The 18,869-nt window shown below is 33.7% G+C and overlaps 1 protein-coding gene across 2 annotated transcripts; it reads left to right on the top strand.

The window, feature by feature from the left end:
* Positions 1-949: 949 nt before the first annotated feature.
* LOC123718606 lies at positions 950-18,569 on the top strand. 2 transcript variants are annotated; one of them, XM_045675261.1, is made up of 8 exons: positions 950-1,196; positions 1,734-1,807; positions 2,274-2,479; positions 2,909-3,002; positions 4,865-4,929; positions 17,232-17,325; positions 17,409-17,527; positions 17,671-18,569. In XM_045675261.1, exons 1-8 carry the CDS (start codon positions 1,081-1,083, stop codon positions 17,818-17,820), a joined length of 918 nt encoding a protein of 305 aa, XP_045531217.1. In that variant the 5' UTR covers positions 950-1,080; the 3' UTR covers positions 17,821-18,569. The 2 variants fall into 2 exon arrangements, with proteins under 2 accessions (XP_045531217.1, XP_045531216.1); XM_045675260.1 differs by having other exon boundaries at positions 17,226-17,325.
* The last annotated feature ends 300 nt before the right edge of the window (positions 18,570-18,869 follow it).

The raw sequence follows: 18,869 nt of genomic DNA, 5'->3' as shown, positions 1-18,869 counted from the left end.
CAAAATAATGGAAACCATTATTAACGGCCTGCTCTTGAGGTATCTAGAGGGCAACCAGCTGATTAGCGATTCTCAGTACGGCTTTCGTCGTGGTCGCTCATCTGGCGACCTCCTTGTATACCTTACACATAGGTGGGCAGAGGCAATTGAGTCCAAGGGGGAGGCGCTGGCGGTAAGTTTGGACATAGCGAACCCTTCGATCGGGTGTGGCACAGAGCACTGCTCTCGAAGCTTCCAGCCTATGGGCTCCCCGAGAAATTATGCAACTGGATTTCCAGCTTTCTCACTGATCGGAGCATTAAAGTCGTCATACGGCCTCACATGGAATACTGTTCTCACCTCTGGGCAGGGGCTCCCCAGTACCAGCTCTTTCCACTTGACCGTATCCAACGAAGAGCGGTTCGAATCGTCGATGACCAATCCCTCTCCGAGCGGCTCGATCCTTTGGCATTGCGTAGAGATGTGGGGTCACTCTGCATCGTCTACCGCATTTACCATGGAGAGTGTCCAGAGGAGTTGTTCGGATTAATACCTGCAGCTGAGTTTCATCATCGGACGTCTTAATAGTCTATGCAATCATTAATTTCTTCAAATTGTCGCTCTTAAGCGACAGCTGATGATTTCATTCTGTTTCCTTGACAATACCTGTTAGGATATCTATCGCCATGGTGTCTCTTTTGCTCCATACAACTTTTGAAATTCAAATTTACCGAGATCTATTTTTTTAAACTCATTGACAACGTCAACATTAAATTTTGCTGTCTCAGTTTTATATTTAATCGTAATAATATGTCATAAATGATGAGTCTTTGATTATATTATAAAAGGTCTAGTTAGGCATAAAGTTAAAAGTATTGCCATATAATTAAAAAAAATTATTAACAGTACACACACAAGTTTTTAATACATCTGTAGTTCACACTCATTGCACAGAGTATAGTATAAAACTTTGATCACGAAATTTCGAAATTGAAACTACAAATGCAAAGGTACTTACTATTTGGAAAACTAAAATACCCTAAACTTAATTGTCTTCAAATTATTTACGTGGTAATTACCTAGTTGTTTTTTTTTGTGAAAATGACCTCAAAATCACTTGATTCAGCAAAATTGACTGCGTTATATAGTCTTGACTTTTACAAAAACAAGAAAAATTGGATATTATCTGACCAAAAGAGAGATAAAAGTAATAAAAAGTAAGTACACATTTGTAATACCCTATTTATCGACTAGACGAACTGAATGAAATCATCAAAATTATAAATTTCTATAGGACCATACTTCGATATTGATACTTGTTCCAGATAAAATCTAATTAAACCGTTTCTTTAGCCTTAACAATTTATTCCTATATATTATGACTTATTGAAAATGGGTATTCTTTGTTATAACCAACATTTTGTTGGATCAGTAGTATAAAGGTTTACTATTTATATTAATGTCCAAACAATACAGGATTATTTAATATAATACCTTCAAACTATAAATTCTAATATATCTCTTGTTAGAAACTATCACATTACAGTGTTTCATATATTGTATAATGCCCATTATCTTGTCTTGGCCTCAAATCTCTGTATCAGTTATGCGATATATTTTTTTCTAATAAGCAAGTCTTAAGGGTCTCCTTCTGTGAATATTTAATAGGTTGAAAAGACCTTAGAGATGAATGTCGCACACCTATGTCAACACTGCTTGTGAAAGATTTCATTACAACATGCAATAAATTTCAGAAACAAACTAAACATGACTTTTGATGTGGAACAAGGGAAGAATTTAAATGATGAATTTATTCCGACATTCACTGGTAAGTATCTACTTTTTACATTACACTAAATAATTCCAGAGTATTTAAAATTGGCAGAATTTTCAGTGTAGATTCTACCTCTGTGATGAGAGTTTCCAACACCACTCTTTAATTAAACTAATATAAAAAGGAATGATTTGATTGTTTACTAACCTAACCTAACTACAGGATTGATTTTAAAAATCATTTAACCATTAGAACCCTACTATGCGCACAACAGACCAATTATGAGTATAAGTGCGCAAAATGAGTCCACCAACCAGAACCCTAAACAAAAAGTTTTATAGAAGACTTGAATCTACAAAAATGTCCATGGGAGACTGTATCATTCAACATGGCCCTTGAAGAAAAAGCGTACCAAATCTTAGTGGGCCCTCTGACCATCTGAGTGTCCATGGGTCTTATCAGTTAGCATCAGGTGAGCCTCTCGGAAGCACAATTTAGTTTCACAATACAATATTTTTAGATTCGGAAAAGGCGTCTAAAACAGATTCATCTCTCCGAGCATCGAACCTGTCCCAACAATGGCTGGGGAATATCGATATTTGGCCCGCTGACACTCAGAATACGCTGCAGCCGTTGTTAATGCGGCAGAGGGACAACGATGATATGATAAGTGGTAGAAAAGGACAGAGTGATGCTAAATCAGTGTTTACACTGCAAGATTTGAAGGTAGGGATGCGGCCTATTTATTTAAAAAATAAATGTTTATTATATTGCAAAATTGGTTCGAAACCACTGGACAGATTTGAATAATTCTTTCACACTTAGCTCCCTACGTTATCCCTGATGAATATATGATATAATATAGTTTCAAAAACTTACGGATCTTTACTTAAACTCCAATAATGAAAATTAAAAAGAACCTTATAACGCATGCGCTGTGGAAACTTGGCAATAGAGCGATGTACTACAGTTTTAAAGAAGATTTCTTCAGAATTAACATTCGCTCGAACGAAGAAGAACATCGCGAGGAATCGTGCCGTGGACCCAACACGACGGCGCTTGCTTGCTACTTGCTTTTAAGACAAACGATGATGAAACAGATACCGAAATCTGATTTATTTCTATTTCATTTTAAAGAATTATAATAATTTTCAGGCCGATACAATGCCCGCAGCATACCAAAGTCCATGCGGAATCGAATACTGTGGTTTTGACCATGGGGATAACTTGGAGTTTCGCAGTCATAGGGGTACGTTTGTTTATGAACGAGCGAATGAACATATATCAACATTAATCGTTTACGCTAATTTTTTATGGGACAGAAGGTCAACGAGTAGGCGGGTCACTGAAATAAACCGCCGCCCATGGGCAGCGAAGAGACTAGTGTCTCTAGTCTGTGGCAAATTTATGGCACGTGGTCATAGACAATTCACTTAAATATATTAATTAATGAATTTACCATATTAATACTTTTTAACTAAATGAAATGGTTGAGGTAAAATTTCGTAGGTTTATTTTGTACTTAGTGTTTGAAAGGTTGCACCTCGACGTCTCTTCCAGTCTTGAAGGTAGTTTATGGGCACCGGCACAATTCGACTCAGGGAATAGGGGCCCTATTCGAGAAAAGAGCGTACCAGTTCTTATAACTCTCGCATTTGGGGCGTCAATGGTGGGGGCACCTATTCTATACTAAGAAGAAGACCAAAATGCCTTGAAAAATGTTCGCATCTATAGTTTAGTGGGGCTGCCAGTTCATATAGATCTTGGGCTCAGATTGCACCGTTTCTTTGGTGATCAGCCTTCTATGCCTGACACATGTCTAAGGCATGCCTTACGATGTTTTCCTTCATACGAGCGAATGTTAAAGGCTCCTAGGAAGTCCATGGACTAGGTCAACGCTGTTATAATGATTATTTTTTACTTAGACACATTTATATTTCATCGTTTTCAAATATCGTCTTCCTATTTTGCGTATAATACTAATAAATTGTGCTCAGTTTAACGTATTTGCATGCACTGAAAGTAGAAATGTGTTTCCAGAAATACAATGGACGAATGATGTACATGTACATGATGTTTCACGGAAAGGAAACTAGGTGGAACATTATTTCGTTAGGAAACAGATCCTAATCCCTTCCTTAACAACATTTAGACACGCTTTCTTAGTTTTAGAAGTGTGGCGATTACCGAAATCGGAGTTATGCGAGGATACAGTTAGACGCAGGCACTTCTTCCGCATTTAGTTCATTAGAATGAATCTCTTCTTTTGTTACACGGGAGTGATAAAGCATCCCTTTGCCCCAGGGACCGGATTTTGTTCAGATTTCGCTTAAATTTTGACCAAATGCTGACACGGCTCACGTGGCAAACAATTTTATGTTTGTGTGAATATTGCTGGAAATCCCACCACCTCTCTGATCCTAATCGGCCTCCGTGTGTTGCCTTAGTTCCCATGCTTATTTATATGTCCACTATTTGTGTTAGGGTACATCTGTAGCTAGATGGGCTTAGGGATCTGAAGGGTTGTTAAGTTAGTTTTGAAGTGATAACTTCTTATGGGTGGGTTAGCTTCGTCACATAACGCGATACGGCGCTTGTCTGTCTGCCTTCGCTCTCTCACCCTAACCCGCAGCGCTAGCCGTATTTCGGAAAACAGACAGACATTTACACATTTTAGACATTTACTGTTGACAGTGAGCATACAAACTATTACCGTTTTTGAAAGTGTTTATAACAGATATGATGAATGAAGATTAGGTTACTTCTGCCGGGTGCACACATTTTTTTTTTTATTTTAGATTTCAGTTTGGTAATTGTATGTTTATTTATTTTGAGCTGCCAGGAGAAGATCGCTAGTTAGCGTTAACGTTAACGTTAAGCGTGTTAAAAGAGTGCGGAGAGTTTCTTGCCAGTTCATCTTGCCCGCCCTACGCCCTTGACTTGCGAACTGATAGTAAAGAATTTAGAATCAGTTTAAAATCTTTTCTGACGTTCATAACTGTACTTATTTACCTATAAGAGTAAAGTTATTTTGAGTTTTAGGACCTGCTTTTATCTGTAATATATCCAAGTTTTAATTAATAATTAATTATTTTCATCTTTGTCTCACAGCTGACTCTGGACATGAGAGTGAGTTACCGACTGATGTGTTGGCTTATTATGAACAATGTTTTGAGGCGAGTAAAAATTATCAGCCAGCCATCGTTAGTAGTAGTAGGGATTCCCGGCGACTGCCTCACGTCAAAGTTCCCCAAAAACGTAAAAATCATGGTTGGCCAAACCTAAAAAAAAAAAAGTTTGTACTCTACCCCCACTAAACAGGCAGTGTGGAGTCGAACCCTTGCTAATTACTTACTAATCACCACCTTATCAGCTACCATACCACCATCGTTATCTACTTTCCTACATTCACTAACTCGATCTATGGCTCTAAAAGAAAAATAGAATAAACTATGTCTAACCTAACCTAACCTACGGGTTTAAGCAAACAATAATAAATATACCTAACCTACATTAACACCATTATCTATAATAAAATTAGATGTAAGGGTTACATATTTAAATAAAACATTTTTATTCCAGGTATTATGCTTTTATTTATATGTCCATTATATTTCTATACAAATTTACTAGCACCGTATCATTGTTCTCTTGAGTCACACGTAAAATTTCTAAGGAAGTCTTCTAATCTCATCCCCCTGAACTTGTAATATATGTATACCAAACAGTACTCTCCGCACACCGCCGATAGGTAATCCTGAACCGTAAGGCTATTGTTTCTCCACATGCAACAATTCCTCCTTAAAAATCCTTCTATTGCTTCAATAGGTTTACGTCCAAACGAATCAAAGTATTCCCCAACTCTTTCAACGTTTATATGAATAGCCAATGAGACCCCGGCTGTGAATCAGGGTCAAGATTGCATATGATAAGTGCTGGCACCTGAGCATACATCGGCAATCGATTTGAAGGATATACGTTGCTCTGGAGGCTGGGATGTATTCTACGAAGACTCATTTGCACTTCTAGCGTTCTAGCTTTGCACTTCTTCTTCTTCTTCTTGCTGTTCATACTTTAATACGCGTTTACTCCCCTACTCTTTCACTCTTTTACTGACTACATTTATTACTATCAATTCATATTTGTAGCAATGTATTTAAACACACATAATATGATCTCAACATATGTAATGAGTCTCTTTGTAAAAAAGTAATGAAGGTTAATAAAAACCATGTCATATTCGATTACATTATATTTTATTATTCTTAATATCATAATAATTACATAAGTGATTGCTTAACTACTATAATCCACACATACATTGCTGTTCTTATCTATTTCTATAATATTTGAAAACTCTGCGTAAACTACACAGTTAATTGTTTCAGTCAATGCGCTCTCGAATCTTACTTCCATTCTTACACTACCATGGCGTACAAGATTCCAATGCACATTAGAGTTAGCCGACAAGTCAGGTGTTAAATCAAAAGCTAGTAAACAGTACCCATTTGAATATTGCTCCCTCGATATTCCATTACCTTCGTTAAGAAAATGTATACCGGTGCCTGAGTACAGGGTGTGGTATGCGCTAGTAAATACATCGTTTGGAAATGATGGTTGTAACGCTTTTGAAGGTATCTGTTGACCATCTATATATAGGCTAAATGAGCAAATACCAAAATTTTCAAAGTTGAAAGTTTACCATAACTACCGTTGAATGCTGTATTATTCACAAAAACTATAATACATCTCTTAGGAACCTGTCCTAAAATATACTTCAAAAGTAATGAAGGTTAATAAAAACCTGATAAGGTTATTCGTTTATATTTTCATATTCGTAAATATATTTTATTGTTCTTAATATTATAATAATTATACGTATGTGTGGTTGCTAAACTCTTAGATACACACATTTCTGTTCTTATCTATTTCAAAAATATTTTAAAAATGCAATGACTATTAAGATTGCAAAGGGTATTTAGAGTGCCCTTTGTATTTATTATCCACATTTTACTGATAGGTATGGATATTTGTTCAAACATGCAGTCGAGTTGAATATCGTAACTAGATAATGATATCCATTACCAGTCTATATAACCCGATATTTGTTGAAAGATTTAGTATTGTGCTCTAAGTTCGACAAAAGTGAAGTGGTTGAAAGTTTAAAATAATAAACAACAATGGAGGTAAGTTATTTATATTTTTTAAATTTGGTTTCAGTAAATTCTTTAATAATTCCTATTTATTTTTTGAAACGCATTTTGATTTGTTTATGTTATATTTCAGTCTTCATACAACCTGAATGATGTGGAAAAATGTTTCAGACCATATAATCATCATTTAGTTTCTTAATGCTTCAGATTTTAATACCATATGTTTATATAATTAAGTAATGTTTCAGTTTTCCACTAGTATAAATACTATGTTACATTGTACAAAGTCAATCATTGTGCTTTTTGTTGAAGACCTTTGCGCATTAAGGTAAAGTGTGAGACAAAAAACAGTTGTGAAACGAATACATATATACAATGTCTCAAGAATGTGTTAGTGTCTTTTTTTTTTTGATGAAATGGATCATGAATTTGAAAGCTTATCCATTGATACAATTGAACTTTTTAACGTTTGTGATGAAATAGAAAGAAATGATTTAAATCACCCATTTTATGATCAAAGAATGATGGTGCTATGTGATGAATTCGATGGGAAACTGTGAGTATATTTAATAATCATATTATCTATATATTTTTTTTTGATTTCTCTATTCGCATTTCTAACAGTTAAATATATTAAAATTTGTATTCGATAGGGTTGATCAAATGGGTCGTGGAACCAAAAGGAAAGCAGTTGTTGATATTAACTCTGCTGACATCAAAAGAATAAAATCTGGATCGAACATGCATCTTTTACGGTCTTCACAAGAGCAATCAACATCGAATGAAGGTAATAATTTTAACATGAAATTTTGCTGTATTTGTAATAGAAATGTTTCCAAAAAATATTTCGCTAATCATCTAAGGAGCAATGCACATAAAAATAATGTAAATAAAATACAACATTCAATAAAACCCAATGTGAAGATAATTGAGACTGCGTTCGGTAATAGAATAATAACCTATAGAGTAACTTCAGAAAATCAAAATGATTTACAGTTTGAGACACCAGAGTTATTTCTTGCATCAGTCAAAGATACAATATTTACAATAATAAATAAATCTATAGAAGATCATACAATTTTAAAAATAAATTTCATTTTATATGGTGACTTTGTTCAGGAGACAAAAAACATTAACAACACTTTTGATTTCCAATCAATGAATTTTATTGTTTGTATTAGTGATGATTTAAATATATTTTATACAACTCTCACGAAATCTCGCATGACGCATGTTTTAAGTGGGCACTGTTATCTGCTTTATTTCCAATTCATAAGAAATCGGATAGAGTATCATCATACACCAAATTCAGTCATAAATTAAAGTTCGGTAATATTAAATTTCCAGTTAAATTAAACGATATACACAAAATTGAAAGTCTTAATAATATAAGCATTAATGTTTTTGGGTTAGAATATAATGAACAAAGAAAAAAACATTGTATTGTTGGGCCATTGTATTTTACAAAGAATAAAATGCAGACTCATATAAATTTACTATATTTGACACAGGGTAAAATCGGTCATTATTGTTATATAAAAAATATGTCACGATTAATAAGTAGTCAAGTTTCGAAATCCAAGGAAGCTATATATCTATGTGACTTTTGTTTACAATATTTTTCAACATCTGAACGTTTAAATAACCATCAAATAAATCATTGCAGACATATTTGTACACAAATACCAAGCTTAGATAAAAATAAAAGAAATTGGTGGGGTGATATTGTTTCTGAATGTAAATTAAGTTTTGATAAATTTCAACGTAAATTGATGTTACCTTTTGTTATATATGCGGATTTTGAGGCTTTTTTAAGTCCCTTAGCATCATGTTCAAACGATCCTTCAAAATCACATACAATAAATGTACAAAAACATAATGTGTATAGTTTTGGATACTACATTAAATGCTCTTACGATGATAAATTGTCTAAATATGTAACATATACTGGTGAAAACTGTGCTTTAAAATTTATGGAAACACTGAAAAATAATTTGACAACAATTGTTAAAAAAATTGGTTTCCAAAAAGTTGCTAATAAAATATCACCAATACAGCAAGATATACTTAGCAAATCTAATCATTGTTATATTTGTGATAAAATTTTGTGTAGGAATTCAATGATTTACTACGATTGGTTTACTGGGGAATTTGTTGGGGTCATACATAAAGTTTGTTCAGAAAAAATTAGAGTACCTTACGCTATACCAGTCTTCTTGCACAATTTAAGTCATTATGATGCACATTTTATCGTACATGCCTTAAACTTTGATGAAGGTCAGGTAGAAGTTCTCCCACAAAATAAAGAAAAATACATATCATTTTCAAAGGTTCTTAAAATCAATAACAGTAATGTAACTTTAAGTTTTGTGGATTCCCTAAAATTTTTACCCAGCAGCTTAGATACTTTAGCAAAAAATTTAACAAAGAATAATTTTAATGAATTATAAAAATGCTTTCCCAATTCAGAAGACTTTAAACGGCTGACTAAAAAGGTGTATTTCCATATGAATTCATTAAAGATTTTGATCATGAACTCATGAAATCATGAACAACGCTGTTTTTGGTAAGACTATGGAAAATATTGAGAAACGAGTTATCGTTAAACTGTTAACCCACTGGGAAAATAGGGGCAGAGTATTGGGAGCTGGGGATCTAATTGCTCAACCACATTTTCACAGTGTTTCAATATTTTCTGATAGTCTTGTTGCAATTCAATTAAACAAAATGAAATTAATTTATAATAAACCTATTTATCTCGGATTTTGTATATTAGATATATCTAAAACGCTGATGTATGATTTCCACTATAATTACATGAAAGAGAAATTTACTTCAAATCTGAAACTACTGTATACAGATACTGACAGTCTCATTTATCAAATATTTACTAGTAACTTTTATAATGATATAAAGCCAGACATTTGTACACATTTCGATACATCAGATTATGATCCAAACAATGTTTTTAATTTTCCTCAAGTAAATAAGAAAAAATTAGGTTATTTTAAAGTTGAAAATTGTGGTAAAATCTTTACAGAATTTGTGGGTTTGCGATCAAAAATGTATGCATTACAGGTAGATGATAAAATTATTACTAAGGCGAAGGGTGTTCACAAATGTGTCACTAAAAATTAACGTTGGATAATTATAAGTCGTGTTTGTTTAATAAAAACGTACAGCATTGTAAAATGTATCGGTTTAGATCATTAAAACATACAATTTTTACACAGGAAATAAATAAGGTGTGTTTATCTTTTAATGACACTAAGCGGTACATTTTACGAAACAAAATCGATACGTTACCTATAGGTCATTACCAAATCAATAGTATGTAATTAAGTTAATCATTATTGTAAATATAACAAATTGTAAATTTTTATGTAAAATAAATTTGTTTTGTACATGTATAATGTATAAACGTGTACATTAATATTGTGATATAACACTTACATTTTTTGTATATTTCATTTAAATAAATTGTTTTTAAAATATCATCTTAGTTTTATTCCTTTCCCTGAAGAAGACAGAAGTCAAAAAATAATGATTCATTTTATTCATCCCTTTGCTGCCATCGTAGCAGGACCTAGTGGGTGTGGAAAATCTAACTTTGTTGTAAATTTCATTAAGCATAAAAGTAGTATATGTAATGAGATTTTTTTAGAAATAACATGGTGTTATGATGAAATGCAGCCGCTATATAATATACCCGGAGTAAATTACCACCAAGGACTACCGGAATTGCATATGTTTGATGGTAAAAATCCACATTTGATTATAATAGATGACTTAATGAGGGAATCTGATGGTCGAGTTGTTGATATAATTACAAAAGGTAGTCACCATAGAAATTTGAGTGTTTTTTACATAACCCAAAACTTATTTCATCAAGGAAGAGGACAGCGCGACATTTCACTTAATTCAAGTTATATTATTTATTTTAAAAATCCCCGTGACAAAACACACATACGATTTCTAGCTAGACAAGTTTCACCGGAAGATACCAAGTTTATTGAAGATTCATATACCGATGCTACTAAAGAAGCTCATGGTTATTTAATGATTTGAAACAAAACACTGATGATGCTCGCCGCATAAAATCTAAAATATTTGAATCTAGTAATTTTTGTAGAATATATGTTCCTATGAAAAGGTATAAGTATCTTTGTAAACAGCCACTCTAAGTCAGTAATGAGCCATGTATCAACGAATAACAACGCATAAGGAATTGTTATCAGCTTTACATAAATTAAAACCCAAACATCGTAGGAAGTTATTGAAGTCTTGTAATAATCAAGAAATTAACTGTCTATGTGAATGTATTCACAATGTTTTACAAGGAAAAGTACCTTTAAAAGAGAATACAAAAACAACATTAAAAAAAGTTAAAAATCTCTTACGTAATCTGATCAGTAAAGGAAAAAGTTTTGAATACAGGAAAAATATATTAATACAAAAAGGAGGGTCCTTTCTTCCAATAATTTTGGGTACAATTCTAAGCACCCTTGTAAGTTGTTTTAATAAATCACAATGAACACAAAAAAAATGCTTCTTGTTGAGCAAGACTTTATTGAAAAACTGAAACATCACAATGAAAATAAAGCAACACCGCAAAGTAGATTGGATTTAGAAATGGAAAAAATTATATCAACTAAAGTGGATGATCGCGAAAAATGGGCGCTTTATCTACAAATTTTACAAAGATACTTACATTACTCCATGGAAGAACGTCAACCTCAAGAAATAACAATAACTAAAAAGGTAATAAATGATAATACTAACGAAAACCGTAACATCAATAATATAACTACTAGTGAAAATGAAAAAATGCTAAATGTTAAACAACCCCCAACGGGTGAAGACATCGCATATGGGTTACAACCAAAAGAAATATTAAAATTAATTCCTAAAACTTGTATGAGGAGGGGTGAATTATTGATGGATACAATAGTAAATAAAACAGATCAATTGCAATGGAATAAAATTGGAACAGTTTTCATTAGTGGACAAGAGATACCAGGGAGTAATATTATAGATTTAGTGAATGACATCGTACGACCCTCGAAGATCCGATCCAATCGGTTGGGAAATATTTGCCAAGTTTTTAAATGATATAAATACACCGCTAACATACATTGGTAATCTGAAAAGAATCAAATATATATCTGACCTTAATAGTAAAGATAAAACATTGATTCAAGAATCACCAACTGAGGTTTCTTCAACTCCAACACAATCTAAACACATCAACAAATTGAGAAACAAAAGTCATTGGGAGAAATGGACCCCGTATTAGAGTTACATCGCATCTATTATGATATATCACATCCAGCCGGTTACAGCAGTGTCAATAAGTTAACAAAGGCAATGAATGGAAAAATCTCAAAAAGTGATGTTTCGAAATGGTTGCAGTCTCAAGAAACATATACATTACATAAACCGGTTATAAAAAAAATCCCGCGTAATAAATATATGTTGTCAAATATAAATGAATTGTGGCAAGCTGATTTAAGTGATTTAAGAACTTACATACAATATAATGATGGATATAAATATATTTTGTGTGTTATTGACGCCTTTAGTAAGTATGCTTATGTTAGAGCCATGAAAAAGAAGGATTCATGCACAATAAAAACGTGTTTTACTAGCATCTTTGATGAAGCTAAAACTGTTCCTAGACATATTCAATCAGATAAGGGTACGGAATTTGTATCTAAGGATGTCCAAACTTATTTAAAACGTAAAAATATAAATTATTACACTACAAATAATCCAGATATAAAGGCAAGTATAGTAGAACGATTTCAGAGAACATTGAAAATGAAAATGTGGCGTGCGAAATGAAAATATTTTACAAGATTTGGTTAGTTCTTATAATCACAGTGTGCACTCTAGTATCAAGATGAGACCATGTGATGATAAAATGGAAAACATTATGGAAGTTTGGCGGAATTTATATTATGATGAAAAGACTTATATTTCAAGTTTAAACAAAGTACCTAAGTTTAACGTTGGTGACTATGTAAGAATTACAAAATACAAACATGTTTTTCAAAAAGGTTATGAAAGTAATTGGAGTAATGAAATTTTTATCATTACTTCGATTATAGATCGTTCCCTGTGGGTTGTATACACTTTAAACGATTTAGAAAATGAATCAATAACAGGAACTTTTTATGAGAAAGAACTACAAAGAATAACTTTTTCCCCCACTTCCGAATATAAAATTGATAAAATCATCAGATCACGTAAAAGCGATATTAGAAAGGAAGTATTAGTTAAATGGAAAGGATATCCTAACAAATTTAATTCTTGGGTCTTACTGTCGAATATTAAAAATCTACAATGAAGGAAAGTTTCTATTTAACTTTACTCAGCAATAGTTCCACACAATATTTCCCGGGAAATATGACATCAAATTTTTCTACAAAACTACCTAAAGCCATTACATTAGAAGGAGAATGGATAGTAGGTATAGTTGAGTTTCAATATCCCTCTACTATGTTCTCCGTGCAAGATCATGAAAATATAATATACATAAGTAAAAAAACTACCATCAATAACGAAGAGACCACACTAATGTATAAGAACCATATACCAGCCACCAACTATGATAATATACAAAATATTTTTATTGCTTTAAATTCGAAAGAGAAAGTTAGTTTTCGCCAGGACACCGTGTCAAAGTTTGTCTCTGTTGCAGTAAAGGATCCATCAATAATTTCACCATCTCTATGACCTAATTTGAGCTTTCAACTTGGATTTGAGCCAGATACCAATTTAGTAAATCATAATATCGGTAAACGCCCTGCTAATCTACATTTAGGGTTACCATCACAATTATTTGTGTATTGCGATATTATAGAATCACAAATTGTTGGTGATGTCATGACACCCCTATTGAGAATTATACCCTTAGATCCTGCTAAATACATATATGGTTCAAATAAAATGCATATATTTTCACCACCACATTATTTACCGGTAATGAGAAGAGAATTTGATGTTATTGAGATAGATATAAGAACAACCACGAGAAATGCGGTACCATTTCAATACGGTACATCGTGTGTGAAACTTCATTTTAAAATTTTCACCTCAAGAAACTTTTATATGTCCTTATGAACATTATTATTCGCAACAAGCTGGGTCTGGTATAAATGTAATCTACAAAGGAGCCTTACATCAACGTGGTCATGGTATCGGAAGTTTTCTTGGGGGGTTATTTCGAAGTGTGCTACCTTTACTCACTAGTGGTGCTAAGGTGATTGGAAAAGAAGCACTTAACAGCGGTATTGGGCTTTTGTCAGATGTTGTAGCTAGTCGTCCTATTAAAGAATCCATTAAAAATCTATTGAAAGAGGCTAGTTCTAACCTTAAACGCAGAGTTGATACCAAAATTGATAAACTTATGACTGGATCGGGTGTTAATAAGAGACGAAAATATTGTAATGAGCTCATTCGAGTTTCACCCCTCAAAGTGAAAGGCGGTTCAAAGAAAACAAGGAACAAAAATATTAATATTTCCAAGGATATATTTTCAAACTAATCATAATGTCATTTATTCATAATCATTCATGTGAGTGCGTTAAATCTGAATTGGATCTGTTTGCTCTTCCTTCCACACAAACAAGTATCGAATATGGACACTGGATACATTACAAACCAATTTCTTCATTAAGTGATGATGGACCCATCGAATTCCAAGTACCTGGTACAGGAGATGATTACATAGACCTTTCTCATACACTACTCCATCTCAAGGCTCAAATTAAAAATCAAGACGGTTCTGCAGTTAATGCAGCTAATGTAGTGGCACCAGTCAATAATTGGTTACATTCTTTATTTAACCAATTGGATGTTTACATAAACCAAAAACTTGTGTCACCCCCAAATAATACTTATGCATATCGTGCTTTCATAGAAACTCTATTAAATTATTCATCATCCGCCAAACAATCACATTTGACATGTGGTTTGTGGTACGAGGATACAGCTGGTAAAATGTATGAAACTAATGAGGCAAACAAGGGCTTTTACAAAAGACAACAACTTTCAAAGGATGGTAAGGATGTTGAAATGATTGGGCATTTACATGGGGATATATTCAATCAAGATAAATTCCTCATTAACGGGGTCGAATTATCTATAAAATTAGTTAGATCGAGAGAAACATTTAACCTCATGTCACAGAATGCAGATAATAAGTACAAAGTCTGTATAACAGATGCAACTTTAATAATACGCAGAGCAAAAATTAATCCATCAATACTAATAGCTCATCAAAAAGTTCTTTCCACTACTACGGCTAAATATCCTATAACAAGAGGTGAAGTGAAAGTCCTGACCATACCATCTGGTGTGCAGGGTAAAACACTGGACAATATATTTTTAGGACAGGTTCCTAAGAGATGTATTATAGGTTTTGTGAATAATACAGCATTCAACGGTAGTTATGGTAAAAATCCTTTCAACTTTGAAAATTTTGGTATTTGCTCATTTAGCCTATATATAGATGGTCAACAGATACCTTCAAAAGCGTTACAACCATCATTTCCAAACGATGTATTTACTAGCGCATACCACACCCTGTACTCAGGCACCGGTATACATTTTCTTAACGAAGGTAATGGAATATCGAGGGAGCAATATTCAAATGGGTACTGTTTACTAGCTTTTGATTTAACACCTGACTTGTCGGCTAACTCTAATGTGCATTGGAATCTTGTACGCCATGGTAGTGTAAGAATGGAAGTAAGATTCGAGAGCGCATTGACTGAAACAATTAACTGTGTAGTTTACGCAGAGTTTTCAAATATTATAGAAATAGATAAGAACAGCAATGTATGTGTGGATTATAGTAGTTAAGCAATCACTTATGTAATTATTATGATATTAAGAATAATAAAATATAATGTAATCGAATATGACATGGTTTTTATTAACCTTCATTACTTTTTTACAAAGAGACTCATTACATATGTTGAGATCATATTATGTGTGTTTAAATACATTGGTACAAATATGAATTGATAGTAATAAATGTAGTCAGTAAAAGAGTGAAAGAGTAGGGGAGTAAACGCGTCTTAAAGTATGAACAGCAAGAAGAAGAAGAAGAAGTGCAAAGCTAGAACGCTAGAAGTGCAAATGAGTCTTCGTAGAATACATCCCAGCCTCCAGAGCAACGTATATCAGGTGCCTGCACTTATCATATGCAATCTTGACCCTGATTCACAGCCGGGGTCTCATTGGCTATTCATATAAACGTTGAAAGAGTTGGGGAATACTTTGATTCGTTTGGACGTAAACCTATTGAAGCAATAGAAGGATTTTTAAGGAGGAATTGTTGCATGTGGAGAAACAATAGCCTTACGGTTCAGGATTACCTATCGGCGGTGTGCGGAGAGTACTGTTTGGTATACATATATTACAAGTTCAGGGGGATGAGATTAGAAGACTTCCTTAGAAATTTTACGTGTGACTCAAGAGAACAATGATACGGTGCTAGTAAATTTGTATAGAAATATATTGGACATATAAATAAAAGCATAATACCTGGAATAAAAATGTTTTATTTAAATATGTAACCCTTACATCTAATTTTATTATAGATAATGGTGTTAATGTAGGTTAGGTATATTTATTATTGTTTGCTTAAACCCGTAGGTTAGGTTAGGTTAGACATAGTTTATTCTATTTTTCTTTTAGAGCCATAGATCGAGTTAGTGAATGTAGGAAAGTAGATAACGATGGTGGTATGGTAGCTGATAAGGTGGTGATTAGTAAGTAATTAGCAAGGGTTCGACTCCACACTGCCTGTTTAGTGGGGGTAGAGTACAAACTTTTTTTTTTTTAGGTTTGGCCAACCATGATTTTTACGTTTTTGGGGAACTTTGACGTGAGGCAGTCGCCGGGAATCCCTACTACTATCGTTACACCCAGCAAATGAATTAAAAATGCTGTTTTCAAATTATTTCCATTTAAATGCAATTTAATTTTACGCAGCCTGATGTTTTAGTTTAGTCCTTTTTAGGTCTAGTCCAGGCTAACAACTCTGTTTCATGATCATTTCTCTTATAGACGAGTGCCTGACACTCGCCGTCTTTTCGGGTCTAAGGCACAATTCCTCACGATGTTTTCCTTTTCGAGGTATACGCGTTAAATGTGAATTAAAAGTCCATCGAGGCAATGCCGAGGATCGAACCTACGACCTCAGGGTAGAGAGTCGCACGCTGAGGCCACTCGGCCAACACTGCTTTAATGATGTAATTTATGAAGCGTGTATAACGGTCATCTAGTTCATGTATTGAATTGTTTAGGAACAGAAATTATCAGTTTCCATGGACAGCTACAGCGCTTTCTGCCGCGGGGCAGATCTCAACCCCCACTGCTCGGAGATGGACTTGATCCTAAATGACTGTGAGTATATGCATGGGAAAGTAAATCCAAATATCTGGCACATTATTTATTATGCTGGTTATAACCAAATCGGTATGTTTCAGCGATGAAAGATCCAGATACAAATAAGATTGCTCGTATGTCGTCCGTTGAACTGAACAACTCGATACAAAGGCACGCGAAAGCCCTGGCCTCGTTGCTGAGAGAAAATAACGAAAGACAGGTAAGTTTTATACCATCATGATGAAGAGGATGCTCAGCCACTAATATAATCCAGCCGAGCGAAGCCGGGACTGGTCGCTAGTAAATTGTGTTTATACAGTGCTCTGATGAATATAATATTTATTGTTTCATGAATTGAAACAGAAGTTACGCCAATCCGGCGCCAATGTGTCCAACGAAGACACGGATGTCACCCGTGACCAGGCAGAATTCGTGGCCGGGTCGTTCCGCAACAGAGACTACTGCGTCTACATCGAGTACGGTCGACCCGTGAGGTTTCCAACGTGCTCTTAAGTAGTTTCTTCGAAATTGTTTCTTTTTTAATATTCTTGGAAATTGTTTAACTTCCCCTTTTTTGCCAAATGTTATAATATTTCGTTTTGTCACCTAAAGGCGAGTTAATGTTGTCTCTGTCTTTCGTTTAAGATAAGCTAGAGACGGTGTTCTATTTGGTGTCGTCTCTTTCTCTAGTATAGAATAAAAATGGGCAATGAGTTTTAAATCGTTGTCTCTCTCTCTCATATCGGATAATAATACTTATTACTTCGGTATATTCAATTGGATTTCGATTTTATATCCGGAAACAAAGTCGATTTTTGCAATTTACTAATTTGTTAGTATAAACTTTGAGACTGATTATGTGAAGGTACGGTCAGCATAAATGCTTTAGTGTTTTTTCGATAATCATTCTTTCATTTCGACGTATGTTTTGTTGCTATTTGCGGACTGTACATAAATTAAATTAACATTACATTTTAATTTACGTGTAAGTAACACGTGATTTCTGAACGAGCAAACAAAGTACTTGGATAAACGACCTCCAAATCTATGCAGATTTATATGCCGACCGTACATTAAAAACAAGTCTGATTTTTTATTAGAATGGTCGAATTTAATTTTGTACAATTCTTAAAGTCTACTCTACGAAATTATACATTATTTTGCTGACGGCACATTGTAAACACGTTGCCACGTTAAGTGTCGAAATGTCAAGTTGATCTCTAGTTAGAATAAGTTTTGATTTTTATAAAGTTTATTTTGGATAGTGTTGTTTTATTTATAAAAAAGAGATTTATATCTCATTCAACAACCTTTCTTATTTAATATTAAATTTTGCTCGGTAATAAGCCAGTTTTTAACATAAAATCACACTAGTTCGTCTAAATACCAATAGATGGCGCTATACGTCAAAGATAATTTAGTTAAACGCGTTTGCGAAATACGTTGTGTTATAACTGTTGTGATCTTATTCATTATTACACAACACGCAAGGGCATACGGTAAGGGTTACCGTATTTCTCCCGAGTCAGCTGACGAGTACCGGGTGATCCAGCGTTACCTCT

The sequence above is a fragment of the Pieris brassicae genome, chromosome Z, assembly GCF_905147105.1.
Source record: "Pieris brassicae chromosome Z, ilPieBrab1.1, whole genome shotgun sequence".
Taxonomy (NCBI): domain Eukaryota; kingdom Metazoa; phylum Arthropoda; class Insecta; order Lepidoptera; family Pieridae; genus Pieris; species Pieris brassicae.
The sequence above is the reverse complement of the archived record's forward strand: the minus strand, read 5'-3'. Positions and strand labels throughout refer to the sequence as shown.

What these genes read in the sequence shown, in the direction of transcription:
- LOC123718606 (XM_045675260.1), top strand. Translation starts at nt 1,081, where the DNA reads ATGACCTCAAAATCACTTGATTCAGCAAAATTGACTGCGTTATATAGT. An exon ending in GGAGTTTCGCAGTCATAGGG is followed by an intron (nt 3,003 to 4,864) that starts GTACGTTTGTTT and finishes TTTGTCTCACAG; the next exon opens with CTGACTCTGGACATGAGAGT. An exon ending in GAGAAAATAACGAAAGACAG is followed by an intron (nt 17,528 to 17,670) that starts GTAAGTTTTATA and finishes GAATTGAAACAG; the next exon opens with AAGTTACGCCAATCCGGCGC.